General features: G+C 46.5%; 1 protein-coding gene across 3 annotated transcripts in view; it reads left to right on the top strand.

Annotated features, from left to right (window-relative positions):
* Nucleotides 1-20704, top strand: part of TBX3 (T-box transcription factor 3) — a 33153-nt gene extending 12449 nt beyond the window's left edge. For 2 of the 3 annotated variants that reach the window (XM_081339301.1, XM_081339303.1), the window contains 2 exons: nt 1169-1896; nt 4511-4983. In XM_081339301.1, coding sequence (XP_081195427.1) covers nt 1169-1896; nt 4511-4957 — 1175 coding nt within the window. In that variant the 3' untranslated portion in view covers nt 4958-4983. Of the gene's footprint in view, nt 1-1168; nt 1897-4510; nt 4984-20625 lie in introns of those variants that run through there. The other variant, XM_081339302.1, reaches the window with a different exon arrangement.
* Nucleotides 20705-21382: the final 678 nt, after the last annotated feature.

Raw genomic sequence — 21382 nt, forward strand, 5'->3', positions numbered from 1 at the left:
TGCAGCAGACACTGTCCCCAAATTCCAAGTTCATGATTCTTGCTGCGGATGAAAAGAAAAGACACTGTTTACTGCAACACCAGAGGCCAGATAAAACCTGGGATAACTAAAAATGGCAGAAGTCATACTATTCTTCCTCTATCCTTCATCTTCACCCCACGTACTTCAGAGGGTGGAGAAGAAGAAGAAGAAGAAGAAGAAGAAGAAGAAGAAGAAGAAGAAGAAGAAGAAGAAGAAGAAGAAGAAGAAGAAGAAGAAGAAGAAGAAGAAGAAGAAGAAGAAGAAGAAGCCAATGCCATTGCTTTGCTTCCATCTTAGGAGGAGGAGGAGGAGGAGGAGGAGGAGGAGGAGGAGGAGGAAGAAGAAGAAGAAGAAGAAGAAGAAGAAGAAGAAGAAGAAGAAGAAGAAGAAGAAGAAGAAGAAGAAGAAGAAGAAGAAGAAGAAGAACCCAATGCCATTGCTTTGCTTCCATCTTAGGAGGAGGAGGAGGAGGAGGAGGAGGAGGAGGAGGAGGAGGAGGAGGAGGAGGAGGAAGAAGAAGAAGAAGAAGAAGAAGAAGAAGAAGAAGAAGAAGAAGAAGAAGAAGAAGAAGAAGAAGAAGAAGAAGAAGAAGAAGAAGAAGAAGAAGAAGAAGAAGAAGAACTAAATGAGCTAACAGGTCAGGGTAGGCTGCAATTCAGGAAACCCTGCATTTGGAAGGAGTCAAGGACTTGATGATTTGTTTAGCACAGTTTTCTTCCTCTTTGGATTACCCTCAGCCAGGATTTTTTGTTGTTTCTTTGTTTGTTTGAAGAAAATATCACTGCCTAATAAATAGTGGGCCTGGAATCTCTTTCTCTGGCTTCTCTTCTGGATTTAGGCAGCTGTACTGCCAAGGCCCAAGTAGATCAAACTTCAATTTTTTAAAAAAATAAAAAAGGTCAGAAAGTTGGAAAAACAAACCTGGATGAGTTCCAAGTCAGGAAGAAAACTGACTTGTAAGCAAGAGGGACTCCATCTGATCTACTCAACGGAGTTAGGGAGTTTTGTTCTGTTCTCAGGGGTTGGGACAGCAAGGGAAGGAGACCACCTCTTCTGAGGAACATCTTGTGGTGGGCAACTGGGCAGCCTTTCTCTGGGGGGGTGTCTTTTTCCCTCTTTCCCACCCTCTCTCTCTCTCTCTCTCCAGATCTGTGTCCCAGCGATGGCGAAAGCGACTCCGAAAGCAAGGAGGACCCCCTGGAAGCCAACGAAGTGGGGAAGATCTCCACCACCACGGCCAACGTCGTCGCCCCCAACAGCAGCTCCTCCTTTGGAGGAGGAGATGGGGCAGACCCTCCTCGCCAAGGGGGGAAGAGCAGCCCTTCCAAGGCTCCCCATTTTCCACCGCCGGACTCAGCCAGCAGTAGCAGCAGCAGCAGCAGCAGCAGTCGGGAGAGCTTCTCCAAAGTGCCTCCAGATTCCCAGCACAGCCCAGCCACCATCTCGTCTAGCACCCGGCATGTGGGCGGTGGAGAGGAACTCAAGAATCCATCGCAGGAGGAATGCAGGATCCTGAACAAAGAACCCTTCGCGCCCCTCACCATCCAGACGGACAGCCCGGGCCACCTGGCTCAGAGTCACCTGTCCAACCTAACCTTTCCCCACGGCTTGGCCAGCCAGCAGTTCTTCAACCCCCTGAGCAACGGCCATCCCTTTCTCCTCCACCCTGGCCAGTTCGCCATGGGTGGGGCTTTCTCAGGCATGGCTGGCATGGGACCTCTGTTGGCCACAGTCTCCGGGGCGTCAGCCGGAGTTACCGGACTAGACAACGCGGCGATGGCCACGGCAGCTGCCCAGGGATTAAGTGGCGTTTCAGCAGCAGCTGCTGCAGCCGCGTTACCCTTCCATTTTCAACAGCACGTCCTGGCTTCTCAGGTAAGTGACTGCTCTCTCTCTCTCTCTCTCTCTCTCTCTCTCTCTCTCTCTCCCTCCTTCTGTGTGTGTGTGTGTGTGTGTGTGTGTGTGTGTGTGTGATTTCTCCCCTCCCAAAAGCGGGTGTGCAACGGCTAGCTGGGCCTCCAGCAAATCAGAACTTTGCCCTGACACCCGCAGCATCCAGGGATCCATTGCATTCTTTGCTTTGTTCCCCCCCCCTCTGCCCCCAGCTTCAGAGGGACCACAGTGGCTTGTGTGGGAGCCCCTGTGGGTTGCCCCTTCTCATGGCCATGGATGGCGGTTATACAACTGGAGGGGGGGCGGGTTTCCAGCTTGGACCCTTTGGGGTTTGAGTCCTAAACTTCGCTGAAGGAAACCAACCGTGGTTTTGTGAGATGGCTGGACCAGACCCTACATGAGGAGGGTGTACTCTCAGAGGTTAAAGGAAAAAAGCAAGAAAGAATTGAGACAACAGTCCATTGTGGCTTGCTTTAGGCCGAGAAGGGCCAGTGCAACTGACAAATAAAAATAAAAGCCAATTTTGCAAAAAGAAAGAGAAAGAAAAGAAGAGGCCACCTACTTACTGCAAGTCTTCTGGGATGGGGTAGGAAAGTGAGGCCAATCTTGAGATGAAAGCTCACAATTTTAAGGGTGATGCATGCAAGGGGAGGGGGGAAGGAAATGCCTTGCTCCACTTCTGTCTGGAGCACGTGTGTTTCCTTGATTTCTTAAAAATACTTGCCCCCTCTCCCAGTTCAGGAATTTCACCTTTTGTTGAGGGAGGGAGGGAAGGAGCTTCAGTTAGGAATTAAAAAATAAATTCCCCAGCCAGATTTACCACCTAAACTAAACAATCCCACGCAGCACTCCCTCCCTCCGCGTTGTCTGCCCAACTTGTTTCCCAGGCTGGTGGCAGCAAATAGCAAGATATGCTAGCATTAGACCTGTTCTCCACCTCGAGTTCCTTATGAACCCGTAATAAATAAACGTGGGATTAAAAAACAAAACCCGTAAAAATATTTAACTGACTTAAGAAAGGAGGCAAGGCAGCCATGGCCCAGCTTGACTCCTGTTTCAATTTGCTTCCATTTTCTCTGCAGCTCATCCTTGGCCCGTCCCCAACCAGCAAGGGGGGGGGGTATTTCAGGCTTCAGGTTGATTTGCAAGTTGGATTAAGCCCCCCCCCCTAAATCAAGTATCGGCTTGTGTCCCTTCCCGTCTCTTAGGGCTAGGAAACAACACCAGCCTCTCTGAAGGATAACTCCATTTACCTATCTTCCACAGCTTGGCCTCCTGTTCTTCAGGATCTGAAACTTAAGTAGGGATTTTTCCAGAACTGGGTCAAAGGAAGAAGGGGGCCAGGAAAGGCCCCCCACTCCTGCTTGCGTGTGTTTCCCACATGTCTATGCTTGGTTGTAGTTTTCTGGGCTGGGTGCAATTGTTTCCCCGTCCTCCGGCTACAGCTATGGACTGATGGCCAAGCCAGCGAGGACTTTCCGCCAGTGAGCGAGCTCAGCGCCTTGAGACACACACACACACAGAGAGAGAGAGAGAGAGACAGACAGGGATGATTGAATGGGAGATCAGAGGGCAGCCAGACTTGGCGCTGATCTCTCCGGCTGGGCCTGCAAGCAACCAGCCAACTGTGGCTGCTCATTCCTTAAGCCAGAAAATGAAGTGGGATTTGGCTGACAAAAGCGCCTGGCAAACTAGGCGCTTTAGCATCTCAGGCATATCCCAGGACACCTTTTGGCAGGGGCGGGCCTTTCATTTTGTCTCCCTAATAACTCCCGTCCCCCGTGGGCAAAGGCAGAGAGAGACCTACAAGCCAGTTTTTTTTCTTTTAAGATGGCCAGAGATTTCTCTGGCTGGGATACATCAGCGAGGAGGGGGAGGATGATGGGAACCGTAGTCAGGGAACAGCTGGAGGGCTGCCCTCCTTCCAGATGCACCTGGGGGACAGGGAGGGGAAATATATGGAATGTGGGGCAGGCCTGCAGAAAAGGAAGCCCAACCCAGGCAGAATGGGAGAGTCTGCATTTATCAGCACTACAGCAAACATCCAATCTTTTATTGAGACCAGAATAAAAATTAAAAGATGAAAATAAAGTAGCAAATAGATTAACATCGACATCAATATTATTAATATTAATAATAAATCACTCATGAATACATTGTGTATGCGTATGTATAGTCTGTCTGTCTGTCTGTCTATCTATCTATCTATCTATCTATCTATCTATCTATCTATCTATCTATCTATCTATCTATCTATCTATCTATCTATCTCTCCTTCTGTCCATCCCTGGTACTCATGGACATTTTGCTCTGCTCTGATGCTTCTTTTGAGGAACCAAACTGTGGTTTACTGGGCTGGGACCCCTTTACTCCATCAGCTTTAACCACAGGGGGGGGCGCTGACTTTGCACAAGAGGGCGGCTTAATGGTTGTGGGGAAAGGGAAGGTCCCGGGTTGGTTGACCCCACTGCCTGTGCTGGCCAGGCTATTGTGCATGTGGGGAGGGGCCTGGTTGGGAGATTTCTGACACACACACACCCTCCCTCACCAGGCTCCGGTCACTCCCCTGACTGTCTTCGCCCTTCTTCTTTTGCAGAGCCTGGCTATGTCTCCCTTTGGCAGCCTCTTCCCCTACCCCTACACTTACATGGCGGCGGCGGCAGCGGCAGCCTCCACGGCCGCCTCCAGCCCGATGCACCGGCACCCGCCTTTCCTGAACACCGTGCGTCCCCGCCTGCGCTACAGCCCCTACTCGCTCTCGGTTCCACTGCCGGACAGCAGCGGCGGCAGCAGCTTGCTCACCACCGCCCTGCCACCTTGCCTGGGTGGCGGCGGGACGGAAGGCAAAGCCGGAGCTTTAGCGCCCAGCCCCGCCACCTTGGCCACCTTGGAGTCCTCCTCCGGGTCCGAGCTGAACAGTCGCTCCTCCGCCCTCTCCTCCTCCGGGTCGGACAAGGAGGCCAGCAGCGAGCTGCAGAACATCCAGCGCTTAGTGAGTGGACTCGAGCCGAAGCAAGACAGAGCCAGGAGTGGGTCGCCCTAGGGGGGGCGTGGGAGGAGCGTCCTCTCCCTCCCCCTACAGTATTGGGGTGGTGGCGGGGGGGGGGCTGGGCACCTCCAGTTTCCGCCCACGCCTTATGCCCCCTCCCCCGGGCCCACTCTCCAACTTGGGCAGGAGTGGACGTGGGGAGGGAAGCAGTGGGTGGGGGCCTCCCCCCCCAGAGAGCTGACCTGTGGGGGGGGTACGTGCGTGCGTGTGAAGCCTGTGCTACTGGTAGCTGCTATTAACCACTGTTTGGTCCACTGGAGGCAGGTGTGAATTCTGGGTGGGTGGGGGTCAGTTCTATTGGTCCTCTCTCCCTTTCCCCCACCCCACTTTCCTTCCTATTATTTTTTCCCCCTTTCCTTTTGTCTTTTGGTTTTTCTTTTGTTCCTGCCTCCCCTTGAAGATCAAAACAGAGAAGGGCAAAGAAATGGGGACCCTTTTTGGGGGGACCCAATGGAGAATTGGCTTTTTTTTTTGCATAGCAGTTCCTTCGAAAATCAAGCCCCCCCCAAAAAAAAAGGGGGGGGAGAGAAAGGCTGATTCTTTTAATACTTTTTTTTTGGAGGTGGGGTTGTGGCTATTTGTTTATTTTTGCATGGTTCTTTTTAAATCTCTTTATTCTGGGAAAGCCCCCACTTCATGAATGCTTGCTTAAGGTCCCCAAAACATTAAATATGTACATGTGTATGTATGTACGTGTGTGTATATGTGTATGTACATGTACATATATGTATGTATATTATACACACACAAATGTATATACCTATATATGTATACACACACACATGTGTGTATACATATCTATATAGCTACATACATATGTGTGTGTGTGTGTGTAGCTATAGATATATATATATACACACATATATACATATATGTGTATACATATTTCCATTTTTTGGTTTCTTTTTCTGATAGGAAAAAAATGTAGTTAGAAGGGGGAGCATTATAATTTTGCTGGTTTGTTTTAAAAAGACCCCTCCCCCAGTTTCCTTGTTTTGTTTTTAATACTTTTTTTTCTTTTACTGTATATGCAATAACAAGGTTTATAAACATAATAAGGAGAAGGAAAAAAAACAGTGGACACTATTGATAAAGTATTTATGTAATTAATGGATGACTTGTAAATACCTGGCCTATGAATACTCAAAATTAAAATTTAATTTATTGGTATTGTATATATGTCTGTAAATATAGACCGCAGCTGTCTTTCTGGTTTGTTTGTTTTTTTTTTAAAAAAACTCATTTTCATTTCAAAGTCAGGTTCCAAGTTGTGAAGAGTTACAACTTCAAAAAAAGTGGGGGGGGGAAGAAAAAGAGCAAAAATCCATCAGGGGAAGATCATGTTTACATTTCCGATGTTTTGTTTTTGTTTTACTGTGCCATTATAAAGAGAAAGGAATCGTTTTGTTGATTTGAGGGGGGATGGGGGACGCATGTGAAATGCAGAACAATGGGGTTGAAAAAAGACTGTACAATCGCTGGACATCGCTGGATGATCCCTGATTCCACCACTGGTAGAAATGATTAAATAAATATGTTAATTAAATACTGTCATACTTCTCAAGCAGGTTTGTGAAGAGGGGGAAAAAAAATCTGGGAGTTTTGTTCATTTAAAAAGAAAAAAAAATCATTGCTATTCCCCCATTGCCAATTTATTATGATTGGTTGCACTTAGACTGGATTCGGCATTTTTGTTCACCTATCTTTCCCAAGGGATGTTAGAGATTTTGTCTCAGGATTTAAGCTCTTCTGAGTAAAGCTGCCTTTTGCAATTGACTGATGAGGATTTTGTCAATGCCGAAGGTGTTCAAGTGTCACTTCAGATGTTTTTGAGATTGCACCAAAGGTGATTATCACTATTGGGACTATCTTTGCTTCTTCCACTTATATTTGCAGATCTTTGTATTTTGCGATTCTCTTCTCTTCTCTTCTCTTCTCTTCTCTTCTCTTCTCTTCTCTTCTCTTCTCTTCTCTTCTCTTCTCTCTGTCACAACCACTATCCAGACTTTTTTTTCTTATTGACAGTTATTAAATCTAGGATGTTCTCTGGCAGGTTATTATTATTATTATTGGAATATTGAGTCCGATATTTTTACAGGTTTAAAATTTAGCGTTGACCATTGTTGAAACCAAAACAGAAATAAATAGATTTGTTGAAATGGTTCAAAGGCTTTCCCCCTTTCCTTTAATTTTCCTCTCCCTCCTAAGAAATTTGCTTTTAAGATCGTTACAATTTCAGTCTTAAGTATTTTTTTTTTCATTGTTGTGTCTTTGAGGCTCAACTGATGTACCTTGAGCGGGTCTGGGTCAAAAATATTTAACAAGTCTTTTCTCAGATTGCATTGAATCTGAACTGTTTCGTTTTGAGGAAGGGGGAATAAGATAAATCCCACCCCAAAAAAAGCATTTTAAAAAAAGTGAGGTGGCACCAATACAATCGGATATGTGTTTACTCAGAAGTAAACCCTGTTGACATCAATGAATGTGGAAGCTAGAAAAGGCTATATACAAGCTCAGTTTTTGTTTCATTCAGATTTGCAAGGGGGCAAGTATGTACATGTGTTCAACCCTTCCATTCACATGTACTTGCCGGGTAGAGCAGAGTGCTGGCTGGGCCCACTGACATCGATGGGTTTAAACAAAAAAGATTTGACTTCATTACTTGCTGATTTTCCCCTGCCCTCCTCAACCCCCCTCCCCAAATTGCCCTCAAAACTTCGCCCTGGAAACATTAAGCATGGCAAAAAAAAAATCAAGGTTTAGAGACTATTCAAATCTGAAATCAAGATTTCTCCCTCTTAACTTTGCAATTTTGTCCGCGTGTATAAAGGGCTTCTAAGAATCAATCCAAAATCTGATGGGGATCTGAGTTACGGAGAGAGTTACAAAATTAATCGAGGGAATGAAACAGTTAATTTATTTAATTATAAAGATAATTCTGCGGGGGGGGGGGAAATAGAAATCAACATAGTTTCAAATCCGGTCTCTCCTCCCCTCTTCATCCGTATTTATGATTTGAGGGGAAATATTTATACAGCTCACGAGAAGAGGGTTGTAAATCTTGGGGGGGGGGGGAAAGAGTTAAAAGCCTTCTTTCCACAAAACTCTGGAAGGTAACCCGCCCCCCCCTCACCGGGACGGAGCGGACCCTTCACACACGGCCTCTCCATCCGAGTCAGGTTCCAGCCAACCCCGCCTTTGAAAATTGGGTATTGTAAAGACTCCGACGACGCTGTAAATATCGGGGGGGTTGTCTGAGGGTGGGGGTGCGGGGGTGGGGAAATCTTCTTCCCCACCTCAAGCCCAGTTCCATCCTCCGCCGCCGTCTCCCCACGTAAGTCCCTTCTCGACTAGCGCGCGCGCGCCCTTCGGATCCACACGGATCTTCTTTGGGGGGCCGTCGAAATTCTGCGTTAGGTTAGGAAAGCAACGACTTTCCCCCCCCTCCCCCGACACCCCTCCCCCGTGCCTGCGTCGCCCTTCTCTGTCCTGGGGAAACGGGAGAGAAAACCTAGCTAGACGGCTTGCCCTCCTCATTTTTTCAGCCCGCAATTTCGCGCAGGCGGTGGTTGCAGGCGGAGCGACGGTCAAAGGGAGAATCTGATCCGAGGACAAAAGTTTCGGCTGACAATTATTTGTTTACGTACTCTCGGCGGGGCGGAGTACATAAACATCGACTTTTAGTTTTTGCTTTATCTTTTCAGATTTATTTTTTTGTTAAAAAAAAGTTGGGTATCTCCTCTCTCTCTTTCTCCTTTCTTTTTCTTCCTCTTTTTCTTTCTCTCCGTTTCTCTTTCTTTTTTCTCTTTTTTCGTTTCTCTTTCTCTCTCTCTCTCTCTCTCTCTCTCTCTCTCTCTCTCTCTCTCTCTCTCTCTCTCTCTCTCTCTCTCTCTCTCTCTCTTTCAGTTACATTCCTTTACGAAACACAACCCAGGCAGAAAGCGACCTCCGTCCGCGCGCCCGCGCGTGTAAAAACCTGTGTAATCCCCAAAGCCCACCGAACCACGAAACTTATTATTTCTTTGCAGTGCATTAAAAGGTAAATGACATTAAAAGTTCTCTGCCGGTTCACTTCGGAATTAGCTTAGCTTGCTAAGACGCGCGCACAGAAGGCAGGGTGTGACCTATGCATCCCACCCTCCTCCCCTCCACCCCCCACCCAAAAAAAACCTGAATTTCGGTCCTCTCTGGTTAAAACGTCGAAACGCAGGTCGAGGAACTTCAAACCTCGGGCTTTGCTTCCGAGTAAACTTTGAGAGAAGGCCGCAAAACAGCGCCGGACGGGAGGCCTCCTCGCTTAGCTTATTCTCCCTGAATACCCCTGGCTCGAATTAACAGGCTGCCCTTTTAACGACGAAGCGAAGGATGCGGGTCCTAAAACGGGGAGCCCCGTCGGTAGAACCAGGGGTTTTCTCCCCGAGCGCTGGGGGGTGTGTGGCTTTTGAGGAGCGCTCGCCCGTCCTAGGAGCTGGAGGCAGAGCGAGCGATCCAGCCTCAATGGATCTATCTTTTCTAGCCGGGACTGTTGGCTTCGATCGCCCGGTGGGCCGTGAGAAGAGGCTGGGCCAGGCCGAAGCGGGGTTGGTGGACTCAGGGTGCTGTGAGGCTTCGGGCCTTACAAGAGCACCCGGTGGCACCCAGTCCAGCCATGTAGTTTAGGCGGAGAAGCCCCCCCCTCCCTCGTCCCAGAAGCCCAGCTAGCCAGTTGGCCACAATTGCAAACCAACTAGCCGTCGTGGTACTAATTTGTATTCGCTTGTCCCCTGTGGGACCTTGATCCTGGCTTCCGGACTGCACGAGAAACAGTCCCGCGCTGCTCGTGTGGATCCCAGGGAGACTTACTCCCGAGTAAACAAGTCTCCGAGATGGGATTACTTGGGTGGAGCGGATTCCATCTTCCACTTAGGGATGGAAGACGCGGTCACCTCTCCCCTGCCTTACCTTTTATCTTAAACAGGACACCCCCTCTCCTCTCCGACCCCCCCCCAACCCCGCCCTGCTCTTCCTCTGGAAACCCGGCTGGGATTAAACGGAGGGCGGCTGGAAACCGAATTGCGAATAAGCGACTTTTTAAAAAGACAATTCGGAAATTGACGGGGCACCGGGGACCACGGCTATAGAATCCGAAAAAAAAACACCCCGTTCCCTCGCCTGAATTCAAATTCGTTTCCAAGGGCTACGCGAGAGAGGAGGGTTTTCTTGTTTTAGTCCTGTTTCCGCCTGCTTGGCGACCCTCAGTGATGGTTTATGGCCGTCCATAAAACATATATTTCTGAGGCAGGAAAGACGGGGAGAGGGGTGGGGAGGAAAGCTGGGAAGGAAGGAAGGAAGGAAGGAAGGAAGGAAGGAAGGAAGGAAGGAAGGAAGGAAGGAAGGAAGGAAGGAAGGAAGGAAGGAAGGAAGGAAAGAAAGGAATGAGAAAAAACAGGAAAGGGAAGGGAAGACAAGGAAAGGAGGGAGAAAAGCATGAAGGGACAAAAGACAGAAAAAACAGAAAGAAAGAAAGAAAGAAAGAAAGAAAGAAAGAAAGAAAGAAAGAAAGAAAGAAAGAAAGAAAGAAAGAAAGAAAGAAAGAAAGAAAGAAAGAAAGAAAGAAAGAAAGAAAAGAACAAAATAGAGAACGGCCGTGTTCCTTAAAAGGTAGAAACGAACAAGGGAAATTGTTCGTTCTTCAACTTGGCCGGATGAGATCGCTTGGCGGAAGGAAGGTCGCGGGGAAGGGATATTGACTCAGGAGTAACTTAAGTGTTCTGCCTGGGAAAGATGGAGGGCGAGAGAAGAAGGGGACGACGGAGAATGAGGTGGCTGGATGGAGTCACCGAAGCAGGAGGCGTGAGCTTAAAGGGACTCCAGAAGAGGGCAGAGGACAGGAAGGCCTGGAGGAACGTTGCCCGTGGGGTTGTGAGGGGTCAGACACGACTTCGCAACTAACAACAACCACAAGTGTTTCAGTGAGGCCGAGACCGGCGCGGAGAAGGAGCCATCAAAAGGATGGCTTCCCAATCCGTCAGCGCCTGCCTTCAGACAAGCCGGAAGCGCCCCTGTTTCTTCGAGGGTGCACCACAGCCTTCTCCAACTCGGCGCCCTCCAGGCTTCCTGGCCAGGCCGCGCCAGGCCTCCAGGAAGGTACCTGGCCACGGGGCATGAAAGGCGCCAAGAGGAGGTTAGCCTGGCTCCTTTCTCCTCCATCACCTCCGGAGCTGAAACGAAAACCGCTGAGCCGGGTTGTGTCCGACCTGTATCGCCACACACACCACACACACACACACACACACACACCGCCACCCCGGACCCGCTGCTGGATTGCCGGAGGGGAGCGCACTTCAAAGGCAAGCGGGATCCCTGAGATACAGGAAAAGGGTCCCAAAGTGATGGTGGTACGGGCCGGACACTCATGTGCCAACCTAGGTGTCCGCTGAACACTAAGTGCGGACGTGCCCAACTCTACCACTTGCCCAGCTCGTGTTTTTGTCCTGTAGATGCGCCTTTTGTTGTGGGTGCTTCTCTAGTGTCTCTCGCTGGCCCGCCCGCCCGCGGTCTCCCACTCCTGTAGCCTGGGTCTGAGTTGGAGGGCCATAGGTACGTTTGTTCAAAGAAATAAATCAACTAAAGGTTTTGTGGGGAAGAGGAAGGCGGGAGGAAAGAGGAGCTGAAAGGAAGGAGAAAGGAGGAGAGGAGAAAAAGAAGGTGAGGGAAAGAAGGGATGAAAGGAGAGAACAGAGGGTGAAAGAAAGAGGAAGGAGGAGAAGGAGAAGGAAGAAGAGGAGGAAGAGGAGGAGGAGAAGGAAAGGGAAAAGAAGGAAGAGGAGGAAGAGGAGGAAAAGGAAGAGGAAATGAAGGGAAATGAACGTTCCAGCCATTTACCCCAAAACGATTTTTTTTTCTCCAGGTCCAAAAATGGGAGCTGGGGGGGGGGGGAGGAAAACCGTCTTATCCCCCAGATTCCATCCTGGAAATCAACTTTTCCCCTCCCCCCAGAATACAAAATCGGAGCCCGATTTCCCCCTCCCCCCCCCCTCCGATCACATAGCCCACCCTGCGGCTCCCATTTCCGCTGGAAAAGAGGAAGCGGAAGGTAGCAGCATCGGGAGAAACCTCGGCGGCCACCCTGTCCACACTCGGGCCGACCCAGCGACAGACCCGCCCGCCCCAGTTAGACTGGACGCCCCCAGCCCCCCCCCACCCGTTCAGGCCTTCATCGCCTTTTGGAATCGGGAGGAAAAGAAACGGACAAAGCCTTCCAAAGGAGCGCCTCTGGTTTTAAGTGGATCGCCGCCCGCCCGGCAGGGGAGGAGATCCTGGGGATCCTGGGGGGGGGGCTGAAAGCGTGGGAGGAAAACTCCCTTTGGTGAGGTTTCCTGGCTTGTTAAGGGAGAAGAAGGTGCCGCTCGGAAGAAAACCGCGGTTCGTAGTAGCGCTTAGTAGCAGGGTTGGGAGAGTGGGGCAGTGTGAAGGAGCGAGTGGGGGAAGGGAGAAAGGAGAAGAGAGGGAAAGCAGGAGGAGGAAGAGGAGGAAAGGAGAAAGGAAAGGAAGAGGGAGGGAGGGAAGGAAGGAAGAAAAGGAGAAAAGTGAGAGGAAGGAAGGAAGGAGGGAAAGAAAGAGAGGGGAAGGGAAGGGAAGGGAAGGGAAGGGAAAAAGAAGGGAAGGGAAGGAAGGAAAGAAAGGAAAAAAGAAGGGAAGGGAAGGAAGGAAGGGAAGGAAAAAAAGAAGGGAAGGGAAGGAAGGAAGGGAAGGGAAAAAGAAGGGAAGGGAAGGAAAAGAAAGGATCTCTTCAGGGCAGAACTCCCTCTCTTTACATAAAATAGCAACGTTAATGAGTAACTCTGGTGGCGCTTGTTGGACGAGGTAAACAGCGAACAATTCCCGGATTATCATCTTTATTACTCATCTGGCGCCTGGCTTGATACCCCATTGGTTTTATGGCATGGGAAGGCGGAGCCAGGCGGCCTCCCCTTCGCCTTCCGCGGGGAGACAGCGCCACCTGTCGCCAGCAGCAGGGAACAGCGCGAGCTTGCCTTCGTCCCCAAAGCCCCAACTCAGCCCCTTCCTTCCTCCCTCCCTCCCTCCCCGCGCCCACCCAGGCGCCTCGCGCGCTTCCCACGCATCCTAGCACTTCCAAGACACGTGGAGTGGATCTCTGGGAGGGGCATTTCTTTCACTGAGACAGGTTCAGAAAGTTAAACGTTCTTGAAGTTTAATAAACCTCATTAAAAAAAACTTCCTTCCTTCCTTCCTTCCTTCCTTCCTTCCTTCCTTCCTTCCTTCCTTCCTTCCTTCCTTCCTTCCTTCCTTCCATCTCCCCCTCCCTCGCTCCCTTCCTCCCTCTCTCCCTCCTTCCCTCCCTATAGTCTCTCTTTCTTCTTCCTTACTCTTTTTTTCCATTCTTCCTTTGATGTGAGAAACCAGCATCTGAATTATTTTTGATCTTTTTCTAACCTGAAGTGAGGAGGCAAGGAAGTAAAGGAAGGAGGAAAAGAAGGTAAGGGAAGGGAGGGAGGGAGGAAGGAAGGAAGGAAGGAAGGAAGGAAGGAAGGAAGGAAGGAAGGAAGGAAGGAAGGAAGGAAAGAAGGAATTTGTATGCAACGTTTAAAATCGTACTTACAAGTACTGTGATGAAATTTTCTTCTCTTCCCTTTCGTTCTGCCCTTGTAGAAGTTCTCTGTTATTTTTCTGTTTTCTCTTTCTTTTCCCCATTGCATTAGTTCTTGTTCGTTTTTTTTATCTTCTGTTTAAAATCTATAGTAAAAAAAACATGCACTGAAAAAATAGGCACACAATTTTTCTACTGCAATTGTAATTTCAACTGCCCGGAGGGGGGGGGAGGAATAGTCTTGGCACTTTTCAGCCTCCCCAGAATTGTGTGACCCAAATTTAGACGCTGGGCAACTGACTCGTCTTTATGACCGTTGCAGTGTCCTAGGGTGAGGTGAAGACCACGGGTGAGCTTCCCAGCCAGCATTCGACAAGTAGAGTCAATGAAAGATTCACTTAACAATTGCTTAATAACCATGGCACAGGAGCTGGTAAAAATCAGGCAAGACTTATCCAGCCTTGCTTAGCAATTGAAAATCCCTGGTCATAAATGGAGGACTACCTGTATTTTGTCCGATCTTGAAAGACTGAGCAAATTTACTTACTTGGATATCTACTTCAGTACAAGGAAATCCCAGCATGATAGACTGGCGTGGGTAGCTGGAAAGAAATCAAGGATAAACTCTCTCTCCCTCGGTGCCAAGAAAGCTGCATGGATCTGAAGTCCCCAGCTCAGTTCGGCCTAAACTGTTTGCCAAATTAATGGTGAGAAAGCAAATTAAACCCCTTGTTAAGGAAGGGCTTAGCATCTATTTAAAAGTTTAAGGAAGATCTTCCCTGCCTGCTTCCTTTGGTGCTTGTTACAGAAACCCTTAATATATATATATATATATTTCCAGCTTTAGTTTGCAATTTCTGGAACCCAAAGATGCTTTTTCAGGAAGCAGCTGGACTCTCTTTTTTTTTTAAAGATGGTTTGGCTTCTCATCCCAGAAGCTTCTTCAGCTGTTTGGGACAACTACGACCTGGATGATTAAGAATCCCAGTAGACATTTAGTGATGCACTTTGGGTAAGAGATGAAGAAGCTTCTTGAGTGAGAAGCGAAACATCTTCAAAGAACTGCCTCCTGAAAAAGCACCTTTGGGACAACCGTGACCTGGATGATGGAGAACCTCCATGGACATTTAGTTCCTGGAGCATGCTGAGAGAGGAAGAAAATGCCAGAATTCCTATTCTGGAATAGGAAATCAGAATACATTCCCCACCGTTTGTTTGAAGTTACAACAGCACAGAATAAAAGGGACCTATGACCGTTTTGCACACTTAGGACTGTTGCAGCATCCCTCACATGATCGAAGGCATGAACCTTTGGAAAGTAAAATGAAGGAAGACTGAGAAGCATTAAGAAAGCCAGACAGATTTAAGGAACGTTTTCTTTATCCCTCCAGGCTGGAAAGTTGACAGTAGCCAATGTGTTAAATTTAGTGAATAAAGCAAGCAAGGAAGCAAGCAAGGAAGGAAGCAAGCGAGAAAGGAAGGAAGAAAGAAAGAAAGGGAAGGAAGGAAGGAAGGAAGGAGAGAGAAAGAAAGAAAGAAAGAATGAAAGAAAGAAAGACGGAAGAAAGGAAGGAAGGAAGGAAGGAAGGAAGGAAGAAAGAAAGAAAGAAAGAAAGAAAGAAAGAAAGAAAGAAAGAAAGAAAGAAAGAGAAAGAAAAAGAGACGAAAGAAAGAGAAAGAAAGAAAGAAAGAAAGAAAGAAAGAAAGAAAGAAAGAAGAAGGAAGAAAGAAAGAAAGAAAGAAAAAGAAAGAAAGAAAGAAAGAAAGGGAAGGAAGGAAGGAAAGAAGGAAGGAAGGAAGGAAGGAAGGAAGGAGAGAGAAAGAAAGAAAGAAAGAAAGAAAGAAAGAAGAAAGAAAGAAAGAAAGAAAGAAAGAAAGAAAGAAAGAAAGAAAGAAAGAAAGAAAGCTTGGCAAGTGGTTCATATTTATGACACATGATCCACTTTTGCGACCTTCTGACAGGCGAAGTCAATGGGGATTCAGTGAACAACCATGTCACTAACTTAACAACGGTGGCAAAAAAGGTCGTAAAATGGGGCAAAACTCACTTAACAACTGTCTCGCTTAGCAGTGGAGATTTGGGGGCTCCACTGAGGTCGTAAGTCGAGAACTACATGTAGCCACAGATGGTGTAGCAATGTTTTGTTCCAAGCGGTCAAGTCCTCCGGCAGCACTTGCTTTCGGGATTCAACCTGTCTCTTGCCACACCACACACTAAATCTGGCTCCCTGGATTAACTCCTTTTCAGAGTTCACACACAAAGTGTAAACTAACTCACTCATCGGGCTGGTTTAGCTGTTTTTCTAAGTTCCTGTCAATCTTCCTGTTTCTCAGCCATCAGAATGGCATCCGGCATCCGTGTTATCCCCAGGTACGGAACAAGGAAAGTCACGCACCGCTGAAGTGTTTGCCTTGGGGATTTTGGAAAAGCAGTTATTTATTGTGACTTAACGGCAAGGGGCAGGAACTTGTCAATATTTTTTTAGGAGGGGACCTCTGGAAAGTAAAATGAAAGAAGACTGTCTAGCATCAAGAAAGCCAGGGAGATTTAAGGAACGTTCTCTTTATCCCTCTAGGCTGGAAAGGTGACAAGAGCCAATGTGTTAAATTTAAGAAATAAATCAGGGAAGAAAGAAAGAAAGAAAGAAAGAAAGAAAGAAAGAAAGAAAGAAAGAAAGAAAGAAAGAAAGAAAGAAAGAAAGAAAGAAAGAAAGAAAGAAAGAAAGAAAGAAAGAAGAAAGAAAGAAAGAAAGAAGAAAGAAAGAAAGAAAGAAAGAAAGAAAGAAAGAAAGAAGAAAGAAAAAGAAAGAAGGAAAGAAAAAGAAAGAGAGCGAAAGAGAAAGAAAGGAAGGAAGGAACGAAGAAAAAGAAAGAGAAAGAAAGCGCGAGAGAGAGAAACAAAGAGAAAGAAAGAAGGAAAGAAAAAGAGAGCAAAAGAGAAAGAGAAAGGAAGGAAGGAAGGAAGAAAAAGAGAGAGAAAGAGAAAGAGAAAGAAAGAAAGAAAGAAAGAAGAAAGAAAGAAAGAAAGAAAGAAAGAAAGAAAGAAAGAAAGAAAGAAAGAAAGAAAGAAAGAAAGAAGAAAGAAAAAGAAAGAAGGAAAGAAAAAGAAAGAGAGCGAAAGAGAAAGAAAGGAAGGAAGGAACGAAGAAAAAGAAAGAGAAAGAAAGCGCGAGAGAGAGAAACAAAGAGAAAGAAAGAAGGAAAGAAAAAGAGAGCAAAAGAGAAAGAGAAAGGAAGGAAGGAAGGAAGAAAAAGAGAGAGAAAGAGAAAGAGAAAGAAAGAAAGAAAGAAAGAAGAAAGAAAGAAAGAAAGAAAGAAAGAAAGAAAGAAAGAAAGAAAGAAAGAAAGAAAGAAGAAAGAAAGAAAGAAAGAAAGAAAGAAGAAAGAAAAAGAAAGAAGGAAAGAAAAAGAAAGAGAGCGAAAGAGAAAGAAAGGAAGGAAGGAACGAAGAAAAAGAAAGAGAAAGAAAGCGCGAGAGAGAGAAACAAAGAGAAAGAAAGAAGGAAAGAAAAAGAGAGCAAGAGAAAGAGAAAGGAAGGAAGGAAGGAAGAAAAAGAGAGAGAAAGAGAAAGAGAAAGAAAGAAAGAAAGAAAGAAGAAAGAAAGAAAGAAAGAAAGAAAGAAAGAAAGAAAGAAAGAAAGAAAGAAAGAAAGAAAGAAAAAAAGAACAGTGTCTCAGAATCTTCAGAGTTTCTTGAAAACAGCCTACTTATAACAGTTGCAGCATCCTGATGGTCACGTGATCAAAATTCAGACACTTGGCAACTGACTCATATTTATGACGGTCGCCGTGTCCTGGGATCATATGATCCCCTTTTGCGACCTTCTGACAAGCAAAGTCAAAGGGGAAGCCAGATTCACTAAACAACCATGTTACCAGCTTAACACCGGCAGGGATTCACTTAACAACTGAAGTAAGAAATGTCGTAAAATGGGGCAAAACTCACTTAATGACTGTCTCACTTAGCAACAGAAACCTTGGGCTCAATTGTGATCGTAAGTCAAGGACTATCTGTAGAAAATGCTTGGCACTGCCTACCTCCTTGCCGCCCTCTACTGGTCATCTGGAACTTTAGTGAAGGTGTATGGACTTCAACTCCCAGAATTCCCCAGCCATGCAAAGGAAAGGAAGCAGTGCCCTTGTCCAGTTGAACTAACTTTTAAACCATTTATTGCTGAACAGTTACCCTTATTTTTCTAGTTGTGGTTATAATCATGCTGAACAACTGAAGATTCATAACATATGTTCAGCTGATTTCACGCATGACGTTGAGCGGCTTTATTAATTATTTCTACCTAAGCACAGAATTTCCTTTTGGTTCAATATAGAAGATTTTTATATGGAAACTGACCCACTTCTCCACCCCACCCTCTGACATCTGCATTCATGTCCTCACTATAGGAATAGGCGTCGCCATTCAAAATCAATTTCCCTGCTATTCACGGAAGAAATAAATGAACAGTAATTCCGTGAAGAGTGAAACTTAAAAGCAAAATTAAACTGTTCGTATACTACCACCTGCTGGCACTGGTGGGTTAGTGCAACAAAAGAGAAAAGCTGGGTCTAGATACAGTATTCTTTCCTGGATAAAGGCAAGGATTGCAGAGATTTAATTTGACGTTTGCTCTCAAGACATTTGCAGAGCCAAAGTCATTTTTAGCACAGGTGAAGTTCGCAAACCACAGCAGGCCTCTAAACCCTTAGAGATGCAATTCAAGAAAGAAATGCAAGAAAGAAATGCAAGAAAGAAAGAAGAGAGAGAGAGAGAGAGAGAGAGAGAGAGAGAGAGAGAGAGAGAGAGAGAGAGAGAGAGAGAGAGAGAGAGAGAGAGAGAGAGAGAGAGAGAGAGAGAGAGAGAAAGGGAGAAAGTAAGAGGAAATAATTAAAACAGAAATGAACTTCACAGACAGGGTGCTTTATAGGTAAAACTGCTCAGATGTCAGCCAGTAAACACTTGGAGTAAACACAAGAAACACAACCAAAGTAGGAAGGCATTACCAGATTCTAGGTCTTCTAGTCCAACCCCCCTACTCAGACGGGAAACCCTGTATTATTCCAGATAAATGGCTGTCCAGTCTCTTCTTAAAAACCTCCAGTGGTGGAGCGCCCACAACCTCTGGAGGCAAGCTGTTCCACTGGTTAATTGTGCTCACTGTCAGGAAATTTTTCTCCTTAGATCTAGGTTGCTTCTCTTCTTGATTGGTTTCCCTCCGTTGCTTCTTGTCCTGCCTTCTGGAGCTTTGGGGAAGAGGTTGACCCCCCCCCTTTCCTTTGCGGCTGCCCCTCAAATATTGGAAGCCTGCTATCATGTTCCCCTTAGTCCTTCATGAACGGCCTTCATTAGCTGTTGCCCTACTGAAGCTATCAACCCCTCCACTACTTTATTGGCCCTTCCATTCAAACTTTCCTTCTCTCTAAGGAGCGGGTGGGGTGTGCTTTTCCCCTAGATAGAGGAACGCCAGCCTTCCCCTGATGTTCCTTCCCATCTCAGGTGCCGATTAGCTTGGTGTTCTTTCAGTCTCTCCTCACAATAACTGCTGATGATTGTATTCATTTGTTTCTCCTGGCATTAAATCAAACAAATGCAGACAACATCAAATGAAGAGACTGAGGTGGTAAGGAATGCATGTGATTTATTTTATTTGCATGGGCTGAGAGAGTTGAGAAAACTTGGCCTTCCTGAATGTCTCAGAAGAGAGGAGACAGACAGACAGACAGAGGAGAGAGAGAGAGAGAGAAGGTAGAGATGAGAGAGAGAGAGAGAGAGAGAGAGAGAGAGAGAGAGAGAAGGTAGAGATGATAGATAGATAGATAGATAGATAGATAGATAGATAGATAGATAGATAGATAGATAGATAGATAGATAGATAGATAGATAAGGTAGGGAGATAGAGAGATGATAGAGATCAAGAGATAGAAAGATGGTAGATAGATAGATAGATAGACAGACAGATAGATAGATATAGATCAAGAGATAGATAAGATAGGTATGTAGGTAGGTAGATAGACAGAGAGAGAGAGAGAAAGATTAGAGAGAGAGAGAGAGAGATAAGAGAGGGAGAGGAGAGGGAGGGAGAGGGAAGGAGAGGGAGAGAAAGAAAGAGAAAGGATTGACTCCTTGGATGTGTTCTTGGTGAAATATTAAGGCAAGAGAAGCAGGCTTGACTTGAAGGTGACTTTATTTATTTAATCCCCACATCTAACCTTCTTGTCCCAGCATGGACTTGGCTCTGCAGATCTCTGGGATCTGGTCCTAAACTGCATCTTGAAGGGTCTGAAAGGGAAGGATTGAAGTGTGTGTGTGGGGGGAGGGAATGGAGGAGGAGGAGGAGGTCAAATTAGGTAAGCTTCCCTTTGAAGAGGCAGCGGCTAATTAGGCCAAGGGAAGAGCAGATTTGGTCTCCACAAAGAAGCGGGGAAGGCCCGTCTTTGGGAGGCTGAAAGGCGGTTGAGGCTCTTGGCATGCCTAGAAGCACCCTTGTGCGGAGCGGAAAGGAGCAAAGGAGCGGAAATTTGCGGAAGGATGCAGACAAGAGATCCGTATTTCATTCTGGTCTTTTTTCCCCCCAGGATAATGAAGTCACCTTAGACAGCCTTTGAAAAAGTGGGCTTCTTCAGAAGTTTAATTAGGGGAAGAGGTGGAGTGGGGCTGGATGCAAATTGGGGGGTCAGAAGGGGGTGGGGGTGGGTGGGGGGGTCAGATCATCTCCAAAACTATGGAGTTGGCCTGGAGGCCAGGAGGAAGATGGATGGAGGCCATATTGCACCAGATCGATGAAATGACTCCTGGATTTTACAGGAAGCAGTAGTCCTCACTTGCCGGCCAACCGCTGAACAACTGACTGAAGTTATGATGGTGCTGCAGGAAGGGACTTAGGATAGTCCTCAACGTTCTGGCTGTCGCACTGCCTCTGTGGACACGGGATTGCAGTTCAAGTGCTTGGCATCTGGGTCCCACTTATGATGGCTGCAGTGTCCTGGCGCCACCATTTGCAATCTTTCCTGCACGTCAGGCAGGCTCATAATTATATAAATGTATAATTTAATTTTTTTTTTTACCTATTCTCCAAAGCGCCAGAAGGCAGGACAAGAGGCAACGGATGGAAACTAACCAAGGAGAGAAGCAAGCTGGAACGCTAAGAAGAAATTTCCTGACGGTGAGGACAATTAACCAGTGGAACGACTTGCCTCCAGAAGTTGTGGGTGCTCCAACACTGGAGGTTTTTAAGAGGAGATTGGACAGCCATTTGTCCAGAATGATATTCTTGAGCTGGGGGGGCGGGGTTGGGCTAGAAGACCTCCAAGGACCCTTCCAACTCTGTTATTCTGTATTCAGTAGAATTATAATATGCATTTCCAAGAAAGCTCAGGACTGTATTATTTGGAAACATGCAGAAGAGGCCTTCATCCTGCAGTGGGTTGGCAAGGGCTAAAAGGATGAAATCAATAAAACACATCAGTTTATTACAGCCATAGGGTCAGAAACAGGAAAATATCCAATTGCAGGCTGCTTACATACATACATACATACATACATACATACATACATACATACATACATAAAAATGCACTGAGCATGATCTAATGATGAATAAAACACAGGTGGCAAAAGAAATAATGCCTTAGTAGACCTATTTACTTTTGATTTTGCAATTTTAATCTGTTTCTATATGTATAGTTGTTTTTCTCTGTATGTTTTAATTATGGCGTAAGCTTGCTCGGAGCCGCCTTGAACCATGAGATGGGGGAGCGTCTAAAATGAACGAATGATTAATCGGTTAATTAAACAAATAAACCAATACACGGGCCCCGGTAGCTTCTTACATCTT

This window comes from Vipera berus (assembly GCF_964194415.1).
Source record: "Vipera berus genome assembly, chromosome: 14".
Taxonomy (NCBI): domain Eukaryota; kingdom Metazoa; phylum Chordata; class Lepidosauria; order Squamata; family Viperidae; genus Vipera; species Vipera berus.